The 21,126-nt window shown below is 45.3% G+C and overlaps 1 protein-coding gene across 2 annotated transcripts in view; it reads left to right on the top strand.

Annotated features, from left to right (window-relative positions):
- The window catches only part of LOC135529630 (carboxypeptidase Q-like), a 47,734-nt gene that overhangs the window by 9,397 nt on the left and 17,211 nt on the right, over positions 1-21,126 (top strand). For both annotated transcript variants that reach the window (XM_064958258.1, XM_064958259.1), the window contains exon 5: positions 19,860-19,971. In XM_064958258.1, coding sequence (XP_064814330.1) covers positions 19,860-19,971 — 112 coding nt within the window. The remainder of the gene's footprint in view (positions 1-19,859; positions 19,972-21,126) is intronic.

Here is a 21,126-nt window from a genome sequence, read left to right as displayed (position 1 = left end):
TAGTGTAAGTTGCATAACCTGTGTGAACTTTGCTGTTGACTGTGATTTGGTCTGTTCCACCATCAACAGTCTGTTTGACAGTTCCCTATATGGATATAACCTAGAATATGCAGGAAGGGCTAGTCCAGATCTTGGGCTCCAATGGTATTGCAGTGGAGGGATTTATAATGGAGACATATGTAAGGGAATTGTAGGCTTTGACTTTATTCCAGGAAAATCTGAGGCCTGTATAACATAACTTTTACCCATACCTAATGCATGTGCAGACCCTCACGCACTTCAACCACACTTGTCTGGTTCACTTGACATATTTGAGCCCACATGGCAGTCAAATGTGTTATTGAGGTAGCTAGTCTACATAGGTCTTTACAAGGTTAAAGAAGGATTCAGTCTGACTTTTCACTGTGTCACACAGCCAGGCCTGGTGCTGATAGTGATGGTGAGGACTGAGGATGTTCCTTCCCTCATTGTTCCACTAGTCACGTCCCACAGACGTGTGATGTGACAGACGGACGCCTTCCTTCGTCTGCTGTAATTACAGAGGGCAGAAGGACGTTCTCCTCCTCCGCAGTCTCTGCCGACTCCACTGCCATGTTTCATCTGGCAGAGTTATCAGCTCTAGCGAGCTAAACCCAGAGCAGAGCCAGAAGCCCTGTGGATATACCTTCCTTGGCTCGAGGGGAGAGCTAGGCAGTCAGCTGCAGGCACGACTCGTCTACAAGTGTCAGGCTATCACAGGTAAGTCTCAGGTATACCCTGAGGAGATTGCTACTGAATCCCCACACTCGCCTTTCATCTCCTTCTGCCAGAAGCACTTTGCAGAAGGACAAGTAAAGGCCAATGACAGTTTAAAGCAATCAAATTGTAACTCATAAGATACGTTCACCTTACTGAGTCTTATTAGTAATAGAAGTACGTGACTTAACTTTTGTTCCTTTAGTTTGACTTTTCTCAGACAGGCTGCTGTTTTTGTTTTTTGAGCTAGTTATCTGTTGTCCATTTTCTCTGGAGTCTTTGAAGCAAGGGTTTCTGGGTCAGAGGAGTGGCTGTGCTGTAATGATGCGTGATGCCCATTACAATGCCACACACAGACTACACTAAAGCCTCTCCCTCCTCCCTCCTTTTTCCTGCTTCCAGGCTCTCCCTTCCAGACCCAGACCCCCCCCCCGTTCCTCAAATCTGTTCAGGTAGTAACTCCCTATTCCATACAAATGTCTCCCCGCTGAACACTACTCTGATCGCAGCCCTGCTCTCTCTCTCAACCCTACACACCAAGAACCCTGTATTCTCTTTAGTGGTTCATGCGAAATGGGACTGAGCTTAACTCCCCTCCTATAGACACTCAAGGGCAGTCAGATTCTGCATTATATCCAATGCTTTAGAGATGCTTTTACATTTAACAAATAAAGCAAATGCGGCTGTGTCAGAGGGATTTCACAGAGAGAAAGTTTAAAAGCAGAGAGAAAAGCCAGAGCTAAAACAATAACTAAATGGAGAGATTCTGTCAGACTGCAAAGCTCCATTCTGTTTAAAAAATAAAAACAATGTATGTGTTTTTTTAAGGCTGTGTTATAAAATCCTTTTTTCCCCGTGTTGGTTATTGTGGTCAATTTTGTTGAGGTTATGTCTAAGCATAATAGGTCACAGAATGAGCTTGGTCCTTTGTTCTGAAGACCTGCCACGTCTGTACTTAGGTTCAGTGACCACACCTGCACTTGGTCTGCTTATAGTTGGCTCCTCGCCCCACAGACACACGCCATCCATAATGTGAATAGCTCCCCTTTGCTAAAATGTTTTATGCAGTGTTGCTAACTGTAGGCTATAAACATGCCTCATTCATGTGTCCTGATGTGGAGGCTACAGTGCTGTATGCAGGGTATGGCTGGGACTAGAAGTTGTTGTCCTCTCTATTCCCAGTTTATGTAGCCTTTTTGGATTCAGGAAGTAAATTTGAATAACTATTAAACATGTGAAAAACTGCATTTATTTTCAATGACTTCTCAATAAACTGAGGAGTAGAAGCTATTTCCATTTTTTTCTTCTCAATTTTTGAATTTTAAATTAAAATCACTTTCTGAATTGACTGCCTTCATTTTCAATTGATCCCAGCCCTGCTATTCACTTGCTTAGTCATTTGTCTTCTGACAAAATGGCCTTCAGAATGGTCTGTGTTGTGATGTCATCTGTCACTGAGGCGTTTCACTGACTCTTTTGTCCCGGCAGAACAAATCGATCCTCGACTCGACTGCTCTCTCCTCAGAGGCAGCAGTAGTTTGACTGGCACCACATTGACTACAGTACAATTACCAGGATATGTCAAGGCAATTATCTTCTCACTGACAGCTAAATTAAAGCTTTACATTTAGACATTTAGCTGTTCTGTTTGCTGAGAATATATCATTATTCCATATACATGTTGGCCTAATGTAATTATGTAACAAGACATATCATACATAGGCTATATTTTATTAAATCTAGATCCACTTTCCCTATATGGCCCAAAGTGCTACATTAACAGAATACCAGGTATTATTTGTCATGTAATGATTTTTTTTCTCTAAAAGAAGTAGTTGGCTGTGGCACACTGTATGGGACCTGTAGTAGAGATAATAGTAGGGAGGGTACTGCCGTTTGTTGGCTAGGCTACATAGAAATGGAATCACTAGAAAGGGAAGAGGTTCTATGTCCATTCTAATGATTCCATTTCTTTGGTAGGCTACTGTCCTCTGGGACTCGCCCTGTCATAATCTGTCATTAACTCCACTGTGTTGAACAGACTCTGTCCTGTCATAACCTGTCATTAACTCCACTGTGTTGAACAGCCTCTGTCCTGTCATAACCCCTTGTTAACTCCACTGTGTTGAACAGCCTCTGTCCTGTCATAACCTGTCATTAACTCCACTGTGTTGAACAGCCTCTGTCCTGTCATAACCCCTCGTTAACTCCACTGTGTTGAACAGCCTCTGTCCTGTCATAACCCCTCGTTAACTCCACTGTGTTGAATAGTCTCTGTCCTGTCATAACCCCTCGTTAACGCCATTGTGTTGAACAGACTCTGTCCTGTCATAACCCCTCGTTAACTCCACTGTGTTGAATAGTCTCTGTCCTGTCATAACCCCTCGTTAACGCCATTGTGTTGAACAGACTCTGTCCTGTCATAACCCCTCGTTAACGCCATTGTGTTGAACAGACTCTGTCCTGTCATAACCTGTCATTAACTCCACTGTGTTGAACAGCCTCTGTCCTGTCATAACCCCTCGTTAACGCCATTGTGTTGAACAGACTCTGTCCTGTCATAACCTGTCATTAACTCCACTGTGTTGAACAGCCTCTGTCCTGTCATAACCCCTCGTTAACGCCATTGTGTTGAACAGACTCTGTCCTGTCATAACCCCTCGTTAACTCCACTGTGTTGAACAGACTCTGTCCTGTCATAACCTGTCATTAACTCCACTGTGTTGAACAGCCTCTGTCCTGTCATAACCTGTCATTAACTCCACTGTGTTGAACAGCCTCTGTCCTGTCATAACCCCTCGTTAACTCCACTGTGTTGAACAGCCTCTGTCCTGTCATAACCTGTCATTAACTCCACTGTGTTGAACAGCCTCTGTCCTGTCATAACCCCTCGTTAACTCCACTGTGTTGAACAGCCTCTGTCCTGTCATAACCTGTCATTAACTCCACTGTGTTGAACAGCCTCTGTCCTGTCATAACCCCTCGTTAACTCCACTGTGTTGAACAGCCTCTGTCCTGTCATAACCCCTTGTTAACTCCACTGTGTTGAACAGCCTCTGTCCTGTCATAACCTGTCATTAACTCCACTGTGTTGAACAGCCTCTGTCCTGTCATAACCTGTCATTAACTCCACTGTGTTGAACAGCCTCTGTCCTGTCATAACCTGTCATTAACTCCACTGTGTTGAACAGCCTCTGTCCTGTCATAACCCCTCGTTAACTCCACTGTGTTGAACAGCCTCTGTCCTGTCATAACCCCTCGTTAACTCCACTGTGTTGAATAGTCTCTGTCCTGTCATAACCCCTCGTTAACGCCATTGTGTTGAACAGACTCTGTCCTGTCATAACCCCTCGTTAACTCCACTGTGTTGAATAGTCTCTGTCCTGTCATAACCCCTCGTTAACGCCATTGTGTTGAACAGACTCTGTCCTGTCATAACCCCTCGTTAACTCCACTGTGTTGAACAGCCTCTGTCCTGTCATAACCCCTCGTTAACGCCATTGTGTTGAACAGACTCTGTCCTGTCATAACCTGTCATTAACTCCACTGTGTTGAACAGCCTCTGTCCTGTCATAACCCCTCGTTAACGCCATTGTGTTGAACAGACTCTGTCCTGTCATAACCTGTCATTAACTCCACTGTGTTGAACAGCCTCTGTCCTGTCATAACCCCTCGTTAACGCCATTGTGTTGAACAGACTCTGTCCTGTCATAACCTGTCATTAACTCCACTGTGTTGAACAGCCTCTGTCCTGTCATAACCCCTCGTTAACTCCACTGTGTTGAACAGACTCTGTCCTGTCATAACCTGTCATTAACTCCACTGTGTTGAATAGTCTCTGTCCTGTCATAACCCCTCGTTAACTCCACTGTGTTGAACAGACTCTGTCCTGTCATAACCTGTCATTAACTCCACTGTGTTGAACAGCCTCTGTCCTGTCATAACCCCTCGTTAACTCCACTGTGTTGAACAGCCTCTGTCCTGTCATAACCCCTCGTTAACTCCACTGTGTTGAACAGACTCTGTCCTGTCATAACCTGTCATTAACTCCACTGTGTTGAATAGTCTCTGTCCTGTCATAACCCCTTGTTAACTCCACTGTGTTGAACAGCCTCTGTCCTGTCATAACCTGTCATTAACTCCACTGTGTTGAACAGTCTCTGTCCTGTCATAACCCCTCGTTAACTCCACTGTGTTGAACAGTCTCTGTCCTGTCATAACCCCTCGTTAACTCCACTGTGTTGAACAGTCTCTGTCCTGTCATAACCCCTCGTTAACTCCACTGTGTTGAACAGCCTCTGTCCTGTCATAACCCCTCGTTAACTCCACTGTGTTGAACAGACTCTGTCCTGTCATAACCCCTCGTTAACTCCACTGTGTTGAACAGCCTCTGTCCTGTCATAACCCCTCGTTAACTCCACTGTGTTGAACAGCCTCTGTCCTGTCATAACCCCTCGTTAACTCCACTGTGTTGAACAGACTCTGTCCTGTCATAACCTGTCATTAACTCCACTGTGTTGAATAGTCTCTGTCCTGTCATAACCCCTTGTTAACTCCACTGTGTTGAACAGCCTCTGTCCTGTCATAACCTGTCATTAACTCCACTGTGTTGAACAGCCTCTGTCCTGTCATAACCTGTCATTAACTCCACTGTGTTGAACAGCCTCTGTCCTGTCATAACCTGTCATTAACTCCACTGTGTTGAACAGCCTCTGTCCTGTCATAACCCCTCGTTAACTCCACTGTGTTGAACAGCCTCTGTCCTGTCATAACCCCTCGTTAACTCCACTGTGTTGAATAGTCTCTGTCCTGTCATAACCCCTCGTTAACGCCATTGTGTTGAACAGACTCTGTCCTGTCATAACCCCTCGTTAACTCCACTGTGTTGAACAGCCTCTGTCCTGTCATAACCCCTCGTTAACTCCACTGTGTTGAACAGCCTCTGTCCTGTCATAACCCCTCGTTAACTCCACTGTGTTGAACAGTCTCTGTCCTGTCATAACCCCTCGTTAACTCCACTGTGTTGAACAGCCTCTGTCCTGTCATAACCCCTCGTTAACTCCACTGTGTTGAACAGCCTCTGTCCTGTCATAACCCCTCGTTAACTCCACTGTGTTGAACAGCCTCTGTCCTGTCATAACCTGTCATTAACTCCACTGTGTTGAACAGACTCTGTCCTGTCATAACCCCTCGTTAACTCCACTGTGTTGAACAGCCTCTGTCCTGTCATAACCCCTCGTTAACTCCACTGTGTTGAACAGCCTCTGTCCTGTCATAACCTGTCATTAACTCCACTGTGTTGAACAGACTCTGTCCTGTCATAACCCCTCGTTAACTCCACTGTGTTGAACAGCCTCTGTCCTGTCATAACCCCTCGTTAACTCCACTGTGTTGAACAGCCTCTGTCCTGTCATAACCCCTCGTTAACTCCACTGTGTTGAACAGACTCTGTCCTGTCATAACCCCTCGTTAACTCCACTGTGTTGAACAGCCTCTGTCCTGTCATAACCCCTCGTTAACTCCACTGTGTTGAACAGCCTCTGTCCTGTCATAACCCCTCGTTAACTCCACTGTGTTGAACAGCCTCTGTCCTGTCATAACCCCTCGTTAACTCCACTGTGTTGAACAGACTCTGTCCTGTCATAACCCCTCGTTAACTCCACTGTGTTGAACAGCCTCTGTCCTGTCATAACCCCTCGTTAACTCCACTGTGTTGAACAGCCTCTGGCTATTAATAATAGCCTTGATACCTTACTAGAAACTGCACAGTATTAGCACAACTAGTGAGAATCGAGAGGCCACTTGTCTTTCAGAAAGGACAGACCATGCCTCCTTGGAGGGTGTTTATGGATTCTAGGGACTTGTCCCAAAAGGTCAAACCCTGCCCATCTGACACACTATTCATTGCATGCTCCATCAAATCCTCAAAGTATTTGAAAAAGCACATTTTTCTATTTTGACCCTGGGTGTGCTTTCTACCTGCCTGAATTATCCCTCCTCTCCTAGACATCCTAGTAACTGTAGATCTGTCCCTCGCTGCTGCCATCCGGGGTTTGTTCTGTTCTTGAGGGTGTGTCTCCCTCCTTAATGGCCTCATAATCCCTATGTAGTGTACTACCTATGTGCCCTGGTCTAAAGTAGTGCAATACATAGAGAAATGGGGTGTAATTTGGGCCGGAGCCTGCGTGTCCCAGCCACACGGCAGAGGTACGCCACTCGCTCATCTTGATCAATGAGACGCAGCACAGCCCCTCAGCATCACCATCCTCTCTTGTCCTTCAAGCCTATTTAGGTGCATCATGTGTTGGACGACTGGGTCTTGAACTGAGGCCCGTTTCTCTGGTTTTAAACATTGATGTCTTTCTTACAGTAGAAAGTGGTTGTAAACCCCATGGGTGGGTTTAGCTGAGGTTGTAAACCCCATGGGTGGGTTTAGCTGAGGTTGTAAACCCCATGGGTGGGTTTAGCTGAGGTTGTAAACCCCATGGGTGGGTTTAGCTGAGGTTGTAAACCCCATGGGTGGGTTTAGCTGAGGTTGTAAACCCCATGGGTGGGTTTAGCTGAGGTTGTAAACCCCATGGGTGGGTTTAGCTGAGGTTGTAAACCCCATGGGTGGGTTTAGCTGAGGTTGTTGCTGGGTGCTGATTTATGAGTCAGAGCCAGCTGGGGGAAACCATAGTTTATACTCTTCTCTCTCTGCATATTCATCAGTCACGTGATGGTTAGATTCCTGCATGAACCTATACAACTAGCAGTTCAGAGGAGGAATGGACTTAGATGGATGTACAATGTGTATGTGTCTATAGGGTATGCCAAAACATTCAAGAGTTGCTCAAAGTTGACCTATATTGCAGACCCCACCATACCATGAGACCTCTGTGTCTTCGTCATTGGTAAAGATAAACGGTTGAGATTTAAAAGCTTTACAAACAAGGTTGTCAAACTATTTTGTCCACATTAGTTTGAGTGAGAAAGACACTGAGGAGAACCAATCAGTAGAAAAGCACATCCCCTTCATTTGTCAATGCAGACCCTGGATTTGCCTGGAAACGTTGGTGTTGGCCAAGTTATATACCAGCTAGCTATGTGCTTTAGCTGACATGGGTCTCTCTCCTGAGATGAGCAAATGTTCACTGTGTCGGCTCTGAGTCGGCCTAGTCAGGTCCATGGAATGTGTTTTGCGTAACTCCAGGGAACATATTTTTTATGAGCAAACATAACCTTGGGGCTGCGTCTGTGTCACAAATGGCACCCTTCCCTTTTCTAGTGCACTACTTTTGTCCAGGACCTATGGGGATCTGGTCAAAAGTAGTGCACTATTTGGTGTATAGAGTGCTATTTGGGATTCAGCTTGGCAATTTCCTGAATGGGGTCAAGAAGAGCCTCTTCAATTATCAGTCAGCCTATTGGCTACCATTCTCTGTAGACAATGACACAGTGGTCACATCTATCAACTGTTGCTGTAAAAAAGTGATAAAAGCAAGTGCTGCCTGTTTCCTTGTGGTATGATGAATTGGTGTATAAATTCCCTGTCAAGGCATTTGGAGGTTCATAATAAATAGTAATATGTGCTAGACTCTTGGACTGAGCTGTGATTTAGATTCCTCTAGTATCGGACCGAATGCCTTTTTCAGAGCCAGTCGGTTTTCACTTAGTAATGGCACTGAATCATCCAGAAAACCATACAAGGGTGATGTACAGCACGTACATAACTTTAGAAACACGGTTCTGGGCAAAAAAGACATGTACTGTAGATGAAGTATGAGATATGCGCCTTGTATGCAAATGAATATCTTTATATTTTTATTTATATTTTTTATGTCTTCCCTAATGTTTCCTCAGCTCCAACACTGAAGACCGGTGTGTTAAATTCACACCCCAAAACATCAACCTACAAAGAGTAGCAGCTGTGATGTGTTGAGTAGCCCACTACAGAAAGCCTAGCTCAGCATCCTCAACTCTGCTTTAAAATGTCAGATTTTATTATGACATCTCAATATTGTGAATTAAAGCAGTGCAATCACAAGGTTATAAAGGACAAGAGCCATACACATTACTGTGAAAACAATTGCTGCACTTATCTGTGGAGAAGTCACTCAGCATATTCACAGGAAATGAAACTGGTGGGATTGTTGACCTCATTTCCTGAATAATTTTGTCTCGAGGTCCAGGATCTGGTTTCAGACACAGATGACTAACATCAAAATGTCTCTTTATGGTTCCCTTCAGCTCAATTTCTTCTTGTGCCAATAATGCAGTCAGAGCTTGAATAAATAGGCCTCTGACCACTTAGTTGAGGAGCCACGAGTCATGACACATCAAGGCTGTAGTAGAACTTATACATGATCATGGTTTGCATGTAGAACTTCTCTTTAGTCCCAGTGCTTTACATTGGATGGAAATTGCACACTACAACACTGCTGTAAAGTTGGGTACCACGTGGTATGAATGTGGGGAAATGGAAAAGCATTTGTTGTAGAATAAAAATGGAGCCCATGATGTGTGTCTCCATGATGTCTCTCCATTTGTCTCCATGATGTCTCTCCATTTGTCTCCATGATGTCTCTCCATTTGTCTCCATGATGTCTCTCCATTGTCTCCATGATGTCTCTCCATTGTCTCCATGATGTGTCTCTCCATTTGTCTCCATGATGTGTCTCTCCATGATGTCTCTCCATTGTCTCCATGATGTGTCTCTCCATTGTCTCCATGATGTGCCCTGCCTGTGTGTGTTGGGCTGTCACCCATCAGCAGGCTGCAGATGCCCAACGTCAAACCGACACACTGTGCAGCTGCATCACTACTGTGGGGGGGAATCGTATTCACTGGCTGTCAGTTCCTGGGGGCCACAACAAATAAAATGCTTACCAAACATAATGTAAATCACATTGCTACAAATAGATAAGGATGGAGATGGAAACCTAGATCTAACCTCAGTATTTTATTTCAGAGCCTAAAGCTAATACTGGAAAGAGAATGTATCTGTAATGAATTGTAGTAATCTGTTCAAGGTCTGTCAACTTTTAATCTCCATGTTTTCTTATTTTTATTTTTTATTATCAGAGGGCAAGAGAAGGAGACTGTGAAATCTCCTGATTTACTGTGTAGATACTATCTATTTTTAACCTATTTATTTAAACTGAAACATTCTTATCTAGCTCTGTTTGTAGTTGTTTATTTAACCTTAAACGTTATTCTCTGTTTGTAGTTGTCACACACTCTCCACATACGCTACTGTTTCTTATCTATCCTGATTGCCTAGTCACTTTTACCCCTGCCTACATGTACATATTACCTGTACTACGTGGTACCCCTGCACATTGACTCAGTACTGGTACTACTTGTATACAGCCTCCTTATAGTTATTTATTGCATTACTGTTTTCTATTTTTATTCACACATCTTCTTACTTTGTACCTCTGCATTTTGGGGAAAAAGCTTGTAAGTAAGCATTTGATGGCGGATCTACACATGTTGTATCCGGAGCATGTCACAAATACACATGTATTTGATTTGGCCAAAAGGGCAGGATGTGATTTATTGATTTTTGGAAGCGTGGAATGTTGTACAGTGCTGTAGTTCCATGTGGTGTACAATACATACTGCTAGTTTATAATTGGCAAAACTCCTGCTCTGTTCCAGGAAATGACAGGGCTTATCATAAGTGAGCCTGTGTCTCTGTCTGGGGGAGTATTTATGTACCCTTCCAGTCACATGACACGCCAACGTCTTGTCAATAGACCAGTATAGTTGCAAACAATATTAGAAAGCAATCGTTCTCTAGAGTTACCAACATTAAAGAGGCCTCTATGGAACTTTTTCCTTTTATCTTATTGGACAAAGGGGCACTCCTGTCAACATCATGACTAAAAGCATAGCGTTTGCAACTGGCAACTACATTTCCATTGTGCCTCTTTAACCAAGCTGTGTTCAACTTTAAATAGACTGATGTTTTGGTTGCAGCAGCAGTCCTCAAGCACTGTAATGACTTGGTTTGCACGTCTGTTTTACACTAGCAACTAATAGAACCTCATTTATGGCTCAACTGAGATGATCAAGCCATGTTGTTGTGCTGAACAAGAGGTGGGCTGTCTGTCCAAATCATTTGAATCTATTAGGAATAGTTAGGCCAATAGCCCTCACTGATCGTACTACCTGAACCATGCACCATCTGGAGTACTGGATGTTGAACCATGGCAGAGACCTTATAGTAGTGATTAAAACCCCTGCCTTCTTCTCATTAGTGCTATTGAAGTATTAAACTGGAAGTGAAGTACTAGTGTGACCCCATAATGTACTTCACAGGCTCAACTCCCACTCACTTATTCCTTGTGAACCTCTGGTTTGTTCTCATCAAAGCATTGAGAAATGTGTTACAGAAAGTCTGATTTGACTTTATATTCAGTGTGGCTGTTTATGACCTGAGAATATCTTTGGCTATATATGCAAAAATGGTTGTACCAATCACAAATTGTCCCTGTTATTTAATCCCATGATTCTGTACCGCTCTACTGTGCCAGTGATGCAGTTATATACAGTGACTTCGGAAAGTATTCAGACCCCTTGACTTGTTCCACATTTTGTTAAGTTACAGCCTTATTCTTAAATGGATTAAATAGTTTTTTCCCTCTCATCAATCTACACACAATACCCCATAATGACAAGTCTCTCCAGAGATGTTCAATCAGGTTCAAGTCCGGGCACTGGCTGGGTCACTCAAGGACATTGAAGCCATTCCTGCGTTGTCTTGGCTGTTTGCTTAGGGTCGTTGTCCTGTTGGAAGGTGAACCTTTGGCTCAGTCTGAGGTCCTGAGCACTCTGGAGCAGGTTTTCATCAAGGATCTCTCTGTACTTTGCTCCATTAATCTTTCCCTCGATCCTGACTAGTCTCCCAGTCCCTGTAGTTCTGTCCTTGAGCTGTTCTTGTCTATTGATGATCTGTATTATGTTTTGTGTGGACCCCAGGAAGAGTAGCTGCTGCTTTTGCAACAGCAAATGGTGATCCTAATAAAAAAAACTTTAAAAAACTAAAACTGCCGCTGAAAAACATCCCCACAGCATGATGCTGCCACCACCATGCTTCACAGTAGGGACGGTGCCAGGTTTCTTCCAGACATGATGTTGCCACCACCATGCTTCACCGTAGGGACGGTGCCAGGTTTCTTCCAGACATGATGCTTGGCATTCAGTCCAAAGCTCTCAATCTTGGTTTCATCAGACCAGATAATCTTGTTTCTCATGGTCTGAGAGTCCTTTAGGTGCCTTTTGGCAAACTGCAAGCGGGCTGTCATACCTTTTTACTGGAGTGGCTTCCGTCTGACCACGCTACCATAAAGGCCTGATTGGTGAAGTGCTGTAGAGATTGTTCCAGAAGGACAACCATCTCCACAGAGGAACTCTAGAGCTCTGTCAGAGGGACCATTGGGTTCTTGGTCACCTCCCTGGCCAAGGCCATTCTCCCCCTTATTGCTCAGTTTTGGCCGGGTGGCCAGCCCTAGTGGTTCCAAACCACTGTGTTCTTGGGGACCATCAATGCTGCAGAAATGTTTTGGTACCCTTCCCCAGATCTGTGCCCCGACACAATTCTGTCTTGAAGCTCTAGAGACAATTCCTTCAACCTCATAGCTTAGTTTTTGCTCTGACATAAACTGTCAACTGTATAACCTTATATAGACAGGTTTGTGTGATTTATTTTTTTAATATATTTTTTTATTTTTTTCTCCAAATAATGTCCAATCAATTGAATTTACCACAGGTGGACTCCAAGTTGTGGAAACATATCAAGGATGATCAATAGAAACGGGATGCACACATTTCAAAAACACTTTTTTTGCGTTATCATTATGGGGTGTTGTGTGTAAATTAATGAAGACATTTTTTAATTTAATCCATTTTAGAATAAGGCTGTAATGTAACGTGGAAAAAGTCAAGGGGTCTGAATACTTTCCGGATGCACTGTATCTATGAAGTGTAACATACCTAAAGTAGATTGTGTGAGAAAGGTCTTGTGAAGGGCCAGAACAATTTAACAAGGTGTATGTGAATCCCATTATTTACACTGCTAACCCCATCAGACACCTCTACTCTGACTGCAACTGTTGGCGGGCTCTGCCTGCCAAAAATACCCAGAGAAGCTGCAATTAAAATGTGATTCATATGCTACACCTTTGTGCATGAAAGTTTGTTTAGCTAAAGTTGAATCTCTCCCCCACTTTAAAGTGCTTGCAGCCAGGGAAGTCCACCAGTCAAGCAAATTAGTCTCTGTTTCAGTCTGGCAAGATGGGAGTCTGATAGGGACTAGGGAGGTACACTGGGAATCAAGTTGAGGACTTTAGTTTGTCAAACACTTAAGATTTTCACTTTAGTTTGGCTACACAATATAGGCCTAAAGAACCACACACACAACGCACCGAATGATGATCTGTCATTCATCTGCTGTTCGGTGCGGTGTGTTTTAGGGACCACCTGCTGCTGTCTGTCTGCTGTTCGGGGCGGTGTGTTTTAGGGACCACCCCTGCTGTCTGTCTGCTGTTCGGGGCGGTGTGTTTTAGGGACCACCTGCTGCTGTCTGTCTGCTGTTCGGGGCGGTGTGTTTTAGGGACCACCCCTGCTGTCTGTCTGCTGTTCGGGGCGGTGTGTTTTAGGGACCACCCCTGCTGTCTGTCTGCTGTTCGGCGCGGTGTTTTAGGGACCACCCCTGCTGGATGTCTGCTGTTCGGTGCGGTGTGTTTTAGGGACCACCCCTGCTGGATGTCGGCTGTTCGGGCGGTGTTTTAGGGACCACCCCTGCTGGATGTCTACTGTTCGGGGCGGTGTGTTTTAGGGACCACCCCTGCTGGATGTCTGCTGTTCGGGGCGGTGTTTTAGGGACCACCCCTGCTGGATGTCGGCTGTTCGGGCGGTGTTTTAGGGACCACCCCTGCAGGATGTCTGCTGTTCGGCGCGGTGTGTTTTAGGGACCCCCCTGCTGGATGTCTGCTGTTCTGCGCGGTGTGTTTTAGGGACCCCCCCCCCTGCTGGATGTCTGCTGTTCTGCGCGGTGTGTTTTAGGGACCACCCCTGCTGGATGGCTGTTTGGCGCAGTGTAGTAGTGGTAGCAGCAGTATAGTAGTAGTGGTAGCAGCAGTATAGTAGTGGTGGTAGCAGCAGTATAGTAGTGGTGGTAGCAGCAGTATAGTAGTGGTGGTAGCAGCAGTATAGTAGTGGTGGTAGAAGCAGTATAGTAGTGGTAGTAGCAGCAGTATAGTAGTGGTAGTAGCAGCAGTATAGTAGTGGTAGTAGCAGCAGTATAGTAGTGGCAGTAGCAGCAGTATAGTAGTGGTAGTAGCAGCAGTATAGTAGCGGCAGTAGCAGCAGTATAGTAGTGGCAGTAGCAGCAGTATAGTAGTGGTAGTAGCAGCAGTATAGTGGTGGTAGTAGCGGCAGTATAGTAGTGGTAGTAGCGGCAGTATAGTAGCGGCAATAGCAACAGTATAGTAGCGATAGTAGTGGCAGTAGCGGCAGTAGCAACAGTATAGTAGTGGTAGTAGCAGCAGTATAGTAGCGGCAGTAGCAACAGTATAGTAGCGATAGTAGTGGCAGTAGCGGCAGTAGCAACAGTATTGTAGTGGTAGTAGCAGAAGTATAGTAGCGGCAGTAGCAACAGTATAGTAGCGATAGTAGTGGCAGTAGCAGCAGTATAGTAGTGGCAGTAGCAGCAGTATAGTAGTGGCAGTAGCAGCAGTATAGTAGCGGCAGTAGCAACAGTATAGTAGCTATAGTAGTGGCAGTAGCGGCAGTAGCAGCGGTATAGTAGCAGCAGTATAGTAGCGGCAGTAGCAGCAGTATAGTAGCGGTAGTAGTGGCAGTATAGTAGTGGTAGTAGCAACAGTGTAGTAGCGGCAGTAGTGGCAGTAGCGGCTGTAGCGGCAGTATAATAGTGGCTGTAGTGGCAGTAGTGGCTGTAGCGGCAGTATAGTAGTGGCAGTAGCGGCTGTAGCGGCAGTATAGTAGTGGCTGTAGTGGCAGTAGTGGCTGTAGCGGCAGTATAGTAGTGGCAGTAGCGGCTGTAGCGGCAGTATAGTAGTGGTAGTAGCGGCTGTAGCGGCAGTATAGTAGTGGTAGTAGCGGTAGTAGTGGCAGTATAGTAGTGGTAGTAGCAGCAGTGTAGTAGCGGCAGTAGTGGCAGTAGCGGCTGTAGCGGCAGTATAGTAGCGGTAGTAGTGGCAGTATAGTAGTGGTAGGAGCAGCAGTGTAGTAGTGGCAGTATAGTCGTGGTAGTAGCGGTAGTAGTGGCAGTATAATAGTAGTAGTAGTAGTAGTAGTAGTAGTAGTAGTAGTAGCAGTGTTGTAGTAGTGTTATTAGTAGCAGTATAGTAGCGGCAGTAGCAACAGTATAGTAGCGGCAGTAGCGGCAGTAGCAGCAGTATAGTAGCGGCAGTAGCAGCAGTATAGTAGTGGCAGTAGCAGCAGTATAGTAGTGGTAGTAGCAGCAGTATAGTAGCGGCAGTAGCAACAGTATAGTAGCGATAGTAGTGGCAGTAGCGGCAGTAGCAACAGTATAGTAGTGGTAGTAGCAGCAGTATAGTAGCGGCAGTAGCAACAGTATAGTAGCGATAGTAGTGGCAGTAGCAGCAGTATAGTAGTGGTAGTAGCAGCAGTATAGTAGCGGCAGTAGCAACAGTATAGTAGCGATAGTAGTGGCAGTAGCAGCAGTAGCAGCAGTATAGTAGTGGTAGTAGCAGCAGTATAGTAGCGGCAGTAGCAACAGTATAGTAGCGATAGTAGCGGCAGTAGCGGCAGTAGCAACAGTGCAGTAGCGGCAGTATATTAGCGGCAGTAGCAGCGGTATAGTAGTGGCAGTAGCAGCAGTATAGTAGCGATAGTAGTGGCAGTAGCGGCAGTAGCAACAGTATAGTAGTGGTAGTAGCAGCAGTATAGCAGCGGCAGTAGCAACAGTATAGTAGCGATAGTAGTGGCAGTAGCAGCAGTAGCAGCAGTATAGTAGCGGCAGTAGCAGCAGTATAGTAGTGGTAGTAGCAGCAGTATAGTAGCGGCAGTAGCAACAGTATAGTAGTGGTAGTAGCAGCAGTATAGTAGCGGCAGTAGCAACAGTATAGTAGCGATAGTAGTGGCAGTAGCGGCAGTAGCAGCAGTATAGTAGCGGCAGTAGCAGCAGTATAGTAGTGGCAGTAGCGGCAGTAGCAGCGGTATAGTAGCGGCAGTAGCAGCAGTATAGTAGTGGTAGTAGCAGCAGTATAGTAGCGGCAGTAGCAACAGTATAGTAGCGATAGTAGTGGCAGTAGCGGCAGTAGCAGCAGTATAGTAGCGGCAGTAGCAGCAGTATAGTAGTGGCAGTAGCAGCAGTATAGTATTGGTAGTAGCAGCAGTATAGTAGCGGCAGTAGCAACAGTATAGTAGCGATAGTAGTGGCAGTAGCGGCAGTAGCAGCGGTATAGTAGCGGCAGTAGCAGCAGTATAGTAGCGGCAGTAGCAGCAGTATAGTAGCGGTAGTAGTGGCAGTATAGTAGTGGTAGTAGCAACAGTGTAGTAGCGGCAGTAGCGGCTGTAGCGGCAGTTTAGTAGTGGCTGTAGCGGCAGTTTAGTAGTGGCTGTAGCGGCAGTATAGTAGTGGCAGTAGCGGCTGTAGCGGCAGTATAGTAGTGGTAGTAGCGGCTGTAGTGGCAGTGTAGTAGTAGTAGTAGTAGTAGTAGTAGTAGTAGTAGTAGCAGTATAGTAGTGGTGGTAGTAGTAGTAGTAGCAGTGTTGTAGTAGTGGTATTAGTAGCAGCAGTATAGTAGTGGTGGTAGTAGTAGTAGCAGTAGTAGTAGCAGCAGTATAGTAGTGGCAGTAGTAGTAGTGTTGTAAGAGTAGTGGCGGTAGCAGTAGTAGTAGCAGCAGTATAGTAGAATTAGTAGTGGTAGTAGCAGCAGTGTAGTAGCAGTGTTGTAGTGGCAGTAGTAGTATCAGCATTGTTGTAGTAGTAATAGTAGTGGCAGCAGTAGTAGTGGTAGTAGCAGCAGTAGTAGTGGTAGTAGCAGCAGTAATAGTAGCAGTAGTAGTAGCAGCAGTATAGTAGTGATAGTAGTAGCAACAGTATAGTAGTGATAGTAGTGGCAGTAGTAGTAGCAAGAGTAGTAGCGGTAGGCAGTAGTAGTATCAGCAGTATAGTAGTGATAGTATTGGCAGTAGTAGTAGCAGCAGTAAGAGTAGTGATAGTAGTGGCAGTAGTAGTAGCAGCAGTATAGTAGTGATAGTATTGGCAGTAGTAGTAGCAGCAGTAAGAGTAGTGATAGTAGTGGCAGTAGTAGTATCAGCAGTATAGTAGTGATAGTATTGGCAGTAGTAGTAGCAGCAGTAAGAGTAGTGATAGTAGTGGCAGTAGTAGTAGCAGCAGTATAGTAGTGATAGTGGCAGTAGTAGTAGCAGCAGTATAGTAGTGATAGTAGTAGCAGTAGTAGTAGCAGCAGTATAGTAGTGGTAGTAGTGGCAGTAGTAGTAGCAGCAGTATAGTAGTGATAGTAGTGGCAGTAGTAGTAGCAGCAGTAAGAGTAGTGATAGTAGTAGCAGTAGTAGTAGCAGCAGTATAGTAGTGGTAGTAGTGGCAGTAGTAGTAGCAGCAGTAAGAGTAGTGATAGTAGTAGCAGTAGTAGTGGTAGTAGTGGCAGTAGTAGTAGCAGCAGTAAGACTAGTGATAGTAGTAGCAGCAGTATAGTAGTGGTAGTATTGGCAGTAGTAGTAGCAGCAGTAAGAGTAGTGATAGTAGTGGCAGTAGTAGTAGCAGCAGTATAGTAGTGGTAGTATTGGCAGTAGTAGTAGTAGTAGCAGCAGTAAGAGTAGTGATAGTAGTGGCAGTAGTAGTAGCAGCAGTATAGTAGTGATAGTATTGGCAGTAGTAGTAGTAGCAGCAGTAAGAGTAGTGATAGTAGTAGCAGTAGCAGCAGTATAGTAGTGATAGTAGTGGCAGTAGTAGTAGTAGCAGCAGTAAGAGTAGTGATAGTAGTAGCAGTAGTAGTAGCAGCAGTATAGTAGTGGTAGTAGTGGCAGTAGTAGTAGCAGCAGTAAGAGTAGCAGCAGGATGTGAGAACAATAGTGTGTAGTTCATCATATCTCACAAATGGAGAAGACGATGGGGTAGATATGATTTATCTGACTTATCGTAGATATATTTTAGGCATTTCACTGGGGAAATTCATCAGCTTAGATTTCAAGGCTCTTCTCTTTTTCAATTTGTCAGAGTATGAAAACTATTTTCAAAGGAGAAAATGTGTTCCATTTTGATTTAGCCTACACTTTAAACCTTGGTGTGTGAAGGTCCTGATACATCAGCTTCCATGATTAGTCTGAAGGGTTTTCTGACGGCATGCGTACGTTGGCATGGTAACCAAGCCAACTTTGAGGTATTGATAAAAACGAATAAATGTACTTCAAATGTATTTACTCATCATAATTGAGGGGTTTGAGACTCACTCTGCCAGTCCTAGTTTACTCATCATAATTGAGGGGTTTGGGACTCACTCTGCCAGTTCTAGTTTAATCGTCATAATTGAGGGGTTTGAGACTCACTCTGCCAGTTCTTGTTTACTCATCATCATCGAGGGGTTTGGGACTCACTCTGCCAGTCCTAGTTTACTCATCATAATTGAGGGGTTTGGGATTCACTCTGACAGTCCTAGTTTAATCATCATCATTGAGGGGTTTGGGACTCACTCTGCCAGTCCTAGTTTACTCATCATCATCGAGGGGTTTGGGACTCACTCTGCCAGTCCTAGTTTACTCATCATCATTGAGGGGTTTGGGACTCACTCTGCCAGTCCTAGTTTACTCATCATCATCGAGGGGTTTGGGACTCACTCTTCCAGTCCTAGTTTACTCACACTGTCAGGCCAAGTTTCTTTTGATTGGTATTTAACTCATTCAACTATTTAGTGACGTAACGATGGGAGCTGTTGAATCATGTCCTATTGGAGGTCAGTCTGGTTATTTTTAGCCACGATCGGTGAGTCTACAGTATATTCCCACCAAAATCCATACCAATGACTTTGCACACTCCTGTATTGTCTCTTGGACAAGAGACTGGTTGAAGACTTGAAGTCCTCTTCATGGAAGAAGGGGATATTTTTAACACATGGCACACACTGAGTGATGGGGGGTAGTTTGGTTTATTTTCAGCGTCTACACAAAGGCTCCTCACCCCCTTCAGCCCCCTCCCTCTCTGTATGGCACACTCCCATGTCTACTGACAACATCTGGAAAAGTTTGTTCTCAAACTTAGTTTTCCTTCTGACCATTGTGAAGTGAATACATTTTTTTCATCAGACTTTTTAGTTTCTTTCTATTTATGTTGTGAACACCTATTGATGTTCTCCTTAGACATTTGACTACATTTCGCTACACCCGCAATAACATCTGCTAAATGTGTATGTGACCAATAACATTTGATTTGATATCCCATAAAGCTCTGGGGAAATGGAGTGCACTAGATACTGTAGGGAATAGGGTATCATTTGGGATGCACACTGAGTAGGATGCTGACTGTTGACCCCTATGCAGCTACACTACATTGTAGTCCCAGACAGCCACAGGTGAAATATTTCATTCTTTAGCTTGGAATGTCCGGTTCACCATTCTTCCTTTGAAACCAAACCTGTGGCCTATAATGCCTGTACTGCTCTCCAGTATGTAAGGTATTACAGAGCCCAGATCTGCTAGCCCTCATTCAGGTGGTGCTGCGGTGTGTTTTGTTTTAACACCTTTGGCATCCTCCTGATGTTTTATCATTAGTAGGATCCTGCTGGTTGTTGACCCCTCGGTAGCTATTGGCTACAGACATTGTTGTCCAAGAGAACCAGGGGTGAAACCTGGACTTTCCGGTTCACCATTCTTGCTTTGAAACCAAACCAAAACACGTTTTGATCAGTCATGAAAATAAAATATCTGAAAACAAATTGGCTCCCTAGTTTAAAAAGAAGATGGAGAACAAGCTATGAAGGAAAAATGAGCTTTTGGTGCAGGTACTGCCAACTAGAGCAAAAATAATATTGTCGATACGATATAGCATAAAAAATAATATGCCGATATGTAACTATCGATTTTGTATTCCCCCCATCACTAATCCTAGGTATGCTGTCTGTCCCCCCCTTCAGGTGGTGCTGCTCAGTGGTCATCTGGACAGCTGGGATGTGGGCCAGGGGGCCATGGATGATGGTGGTGGAGCGCTCATCTCCTGGGAGGCCTTGTCTCTGCTTAAAGACCTGGGTAAGAACCCGGGAGGCCCTGTCTCTGCTTAAAGACCTGGGTAAGAACCTGGGAGGCCCTTTCTCTGCTTAAAGACCTGGGTCAGAACCTGGGAGGCCCTGTATCTGCTTAAAGACCTGGGTAAGAACCTGGGAGGCCCTTTCTCTGCTTAAAGACCTGGGTAAGAACCTGGGAGTCCCTGTATCTGCTTAAAGACCTGGGTAAGAACCTGGGAGGCCCTTTCTCTGCTTAAAGACCTGGGTAAGAACCTGGGAGGCCCTGTATCTGCTTAAAGACCTGGGTAAGAACCTGGGAGGCCCTTTCTCTGCTTAAAGACCTGGGTAAGAACCTGGGAGGCCCTCTCTCTGCTTAAAGACCTGGGTCAGAACCTGGGAGGCCCTCTCTCTGCTTAAAGACCTGGGTCAGAACCTGGGAGGCCCTCTCTCTGCTTAAAGACCTGGGTCAGAACCTGGGAGGCCCTGTATCTGCTTAAAGACCTGGGTAAGAACCTGGGAGGCCCTTTCTCTGCTTAAAGACCTGGGTAAGAACCTGGGAGGCCCTGTATCTGCTTAAAGACCTGGGTAAGAACCTGGGAGGCCCTTTCTCTGCTTAAAGACCTGGGTAAGAACCTGGGAGGCCCTGTATCTGCTTAAAGACCTGGGTAAGAACCTGGGAGGCCCTTTCTCTGCTTAAATACCTGGGTAAGAACCTGGGAGGCCCTCTCTCTGCTTAAAGACCTGGGTCAGAACCTGGGAGGCCCTGTATCTGCTTAAAGACCTGGGTAAGAACCTGGGAGGCCCTCTCTCTGCTTAAAGACCTGGGTAAGAATCTGGGAGGCCCGGTCTCTGCTTAAAGACCTGGGTAAGAACCCGGTAGCCCCTTTCTCTGCTTAAAGACCTGGGTCAGAACCTGGGAGGCCCTTTCTCTGCTTAAAGATCTGGGAAAGAACCTGGGAGGCCCTTTCTCTGCTTAAAGACCTGGGTAAGAACCAGAAACTGGGAGGCCCTGTCTCTGCTTAAAGACCTGGGTCAGAACCAGAACCTGGGAGGCCCTGTCTCTGCTTAAAGACCTGGGTGAGAACCAGAAACTGGGAAGCCCTGTCTCTGCTTAAAGACCTGGGTCAGAACCTGGGAGTCCCTGTCTCTGCTTAAAGACCTGGGTCAGAACCAGAAACTG

Source organism: Oncorhynchus masou, unplaced genomic scaffold, assembly GCF_036934945.1.
Source record: "Oncorhynchus masou masou isolate Uvic2021 unplaced genomic scaffold, UVic_Omas_1.1 unplaced_scaffold_1190, whole genome shotgun sequence".
In the NCBI taxonomy this organism is placed as follows: Eukaryota; Metazoa; Chordata; class Actinopteri; order Salmoniformes; family Salmonidae; genus Oncorhynchus; species Oncorhynchus masou.
Note: the sequence above shows the minus strand (reverse complement) of the source record. Positions and strands in the feature narration are given on the sequence as shown.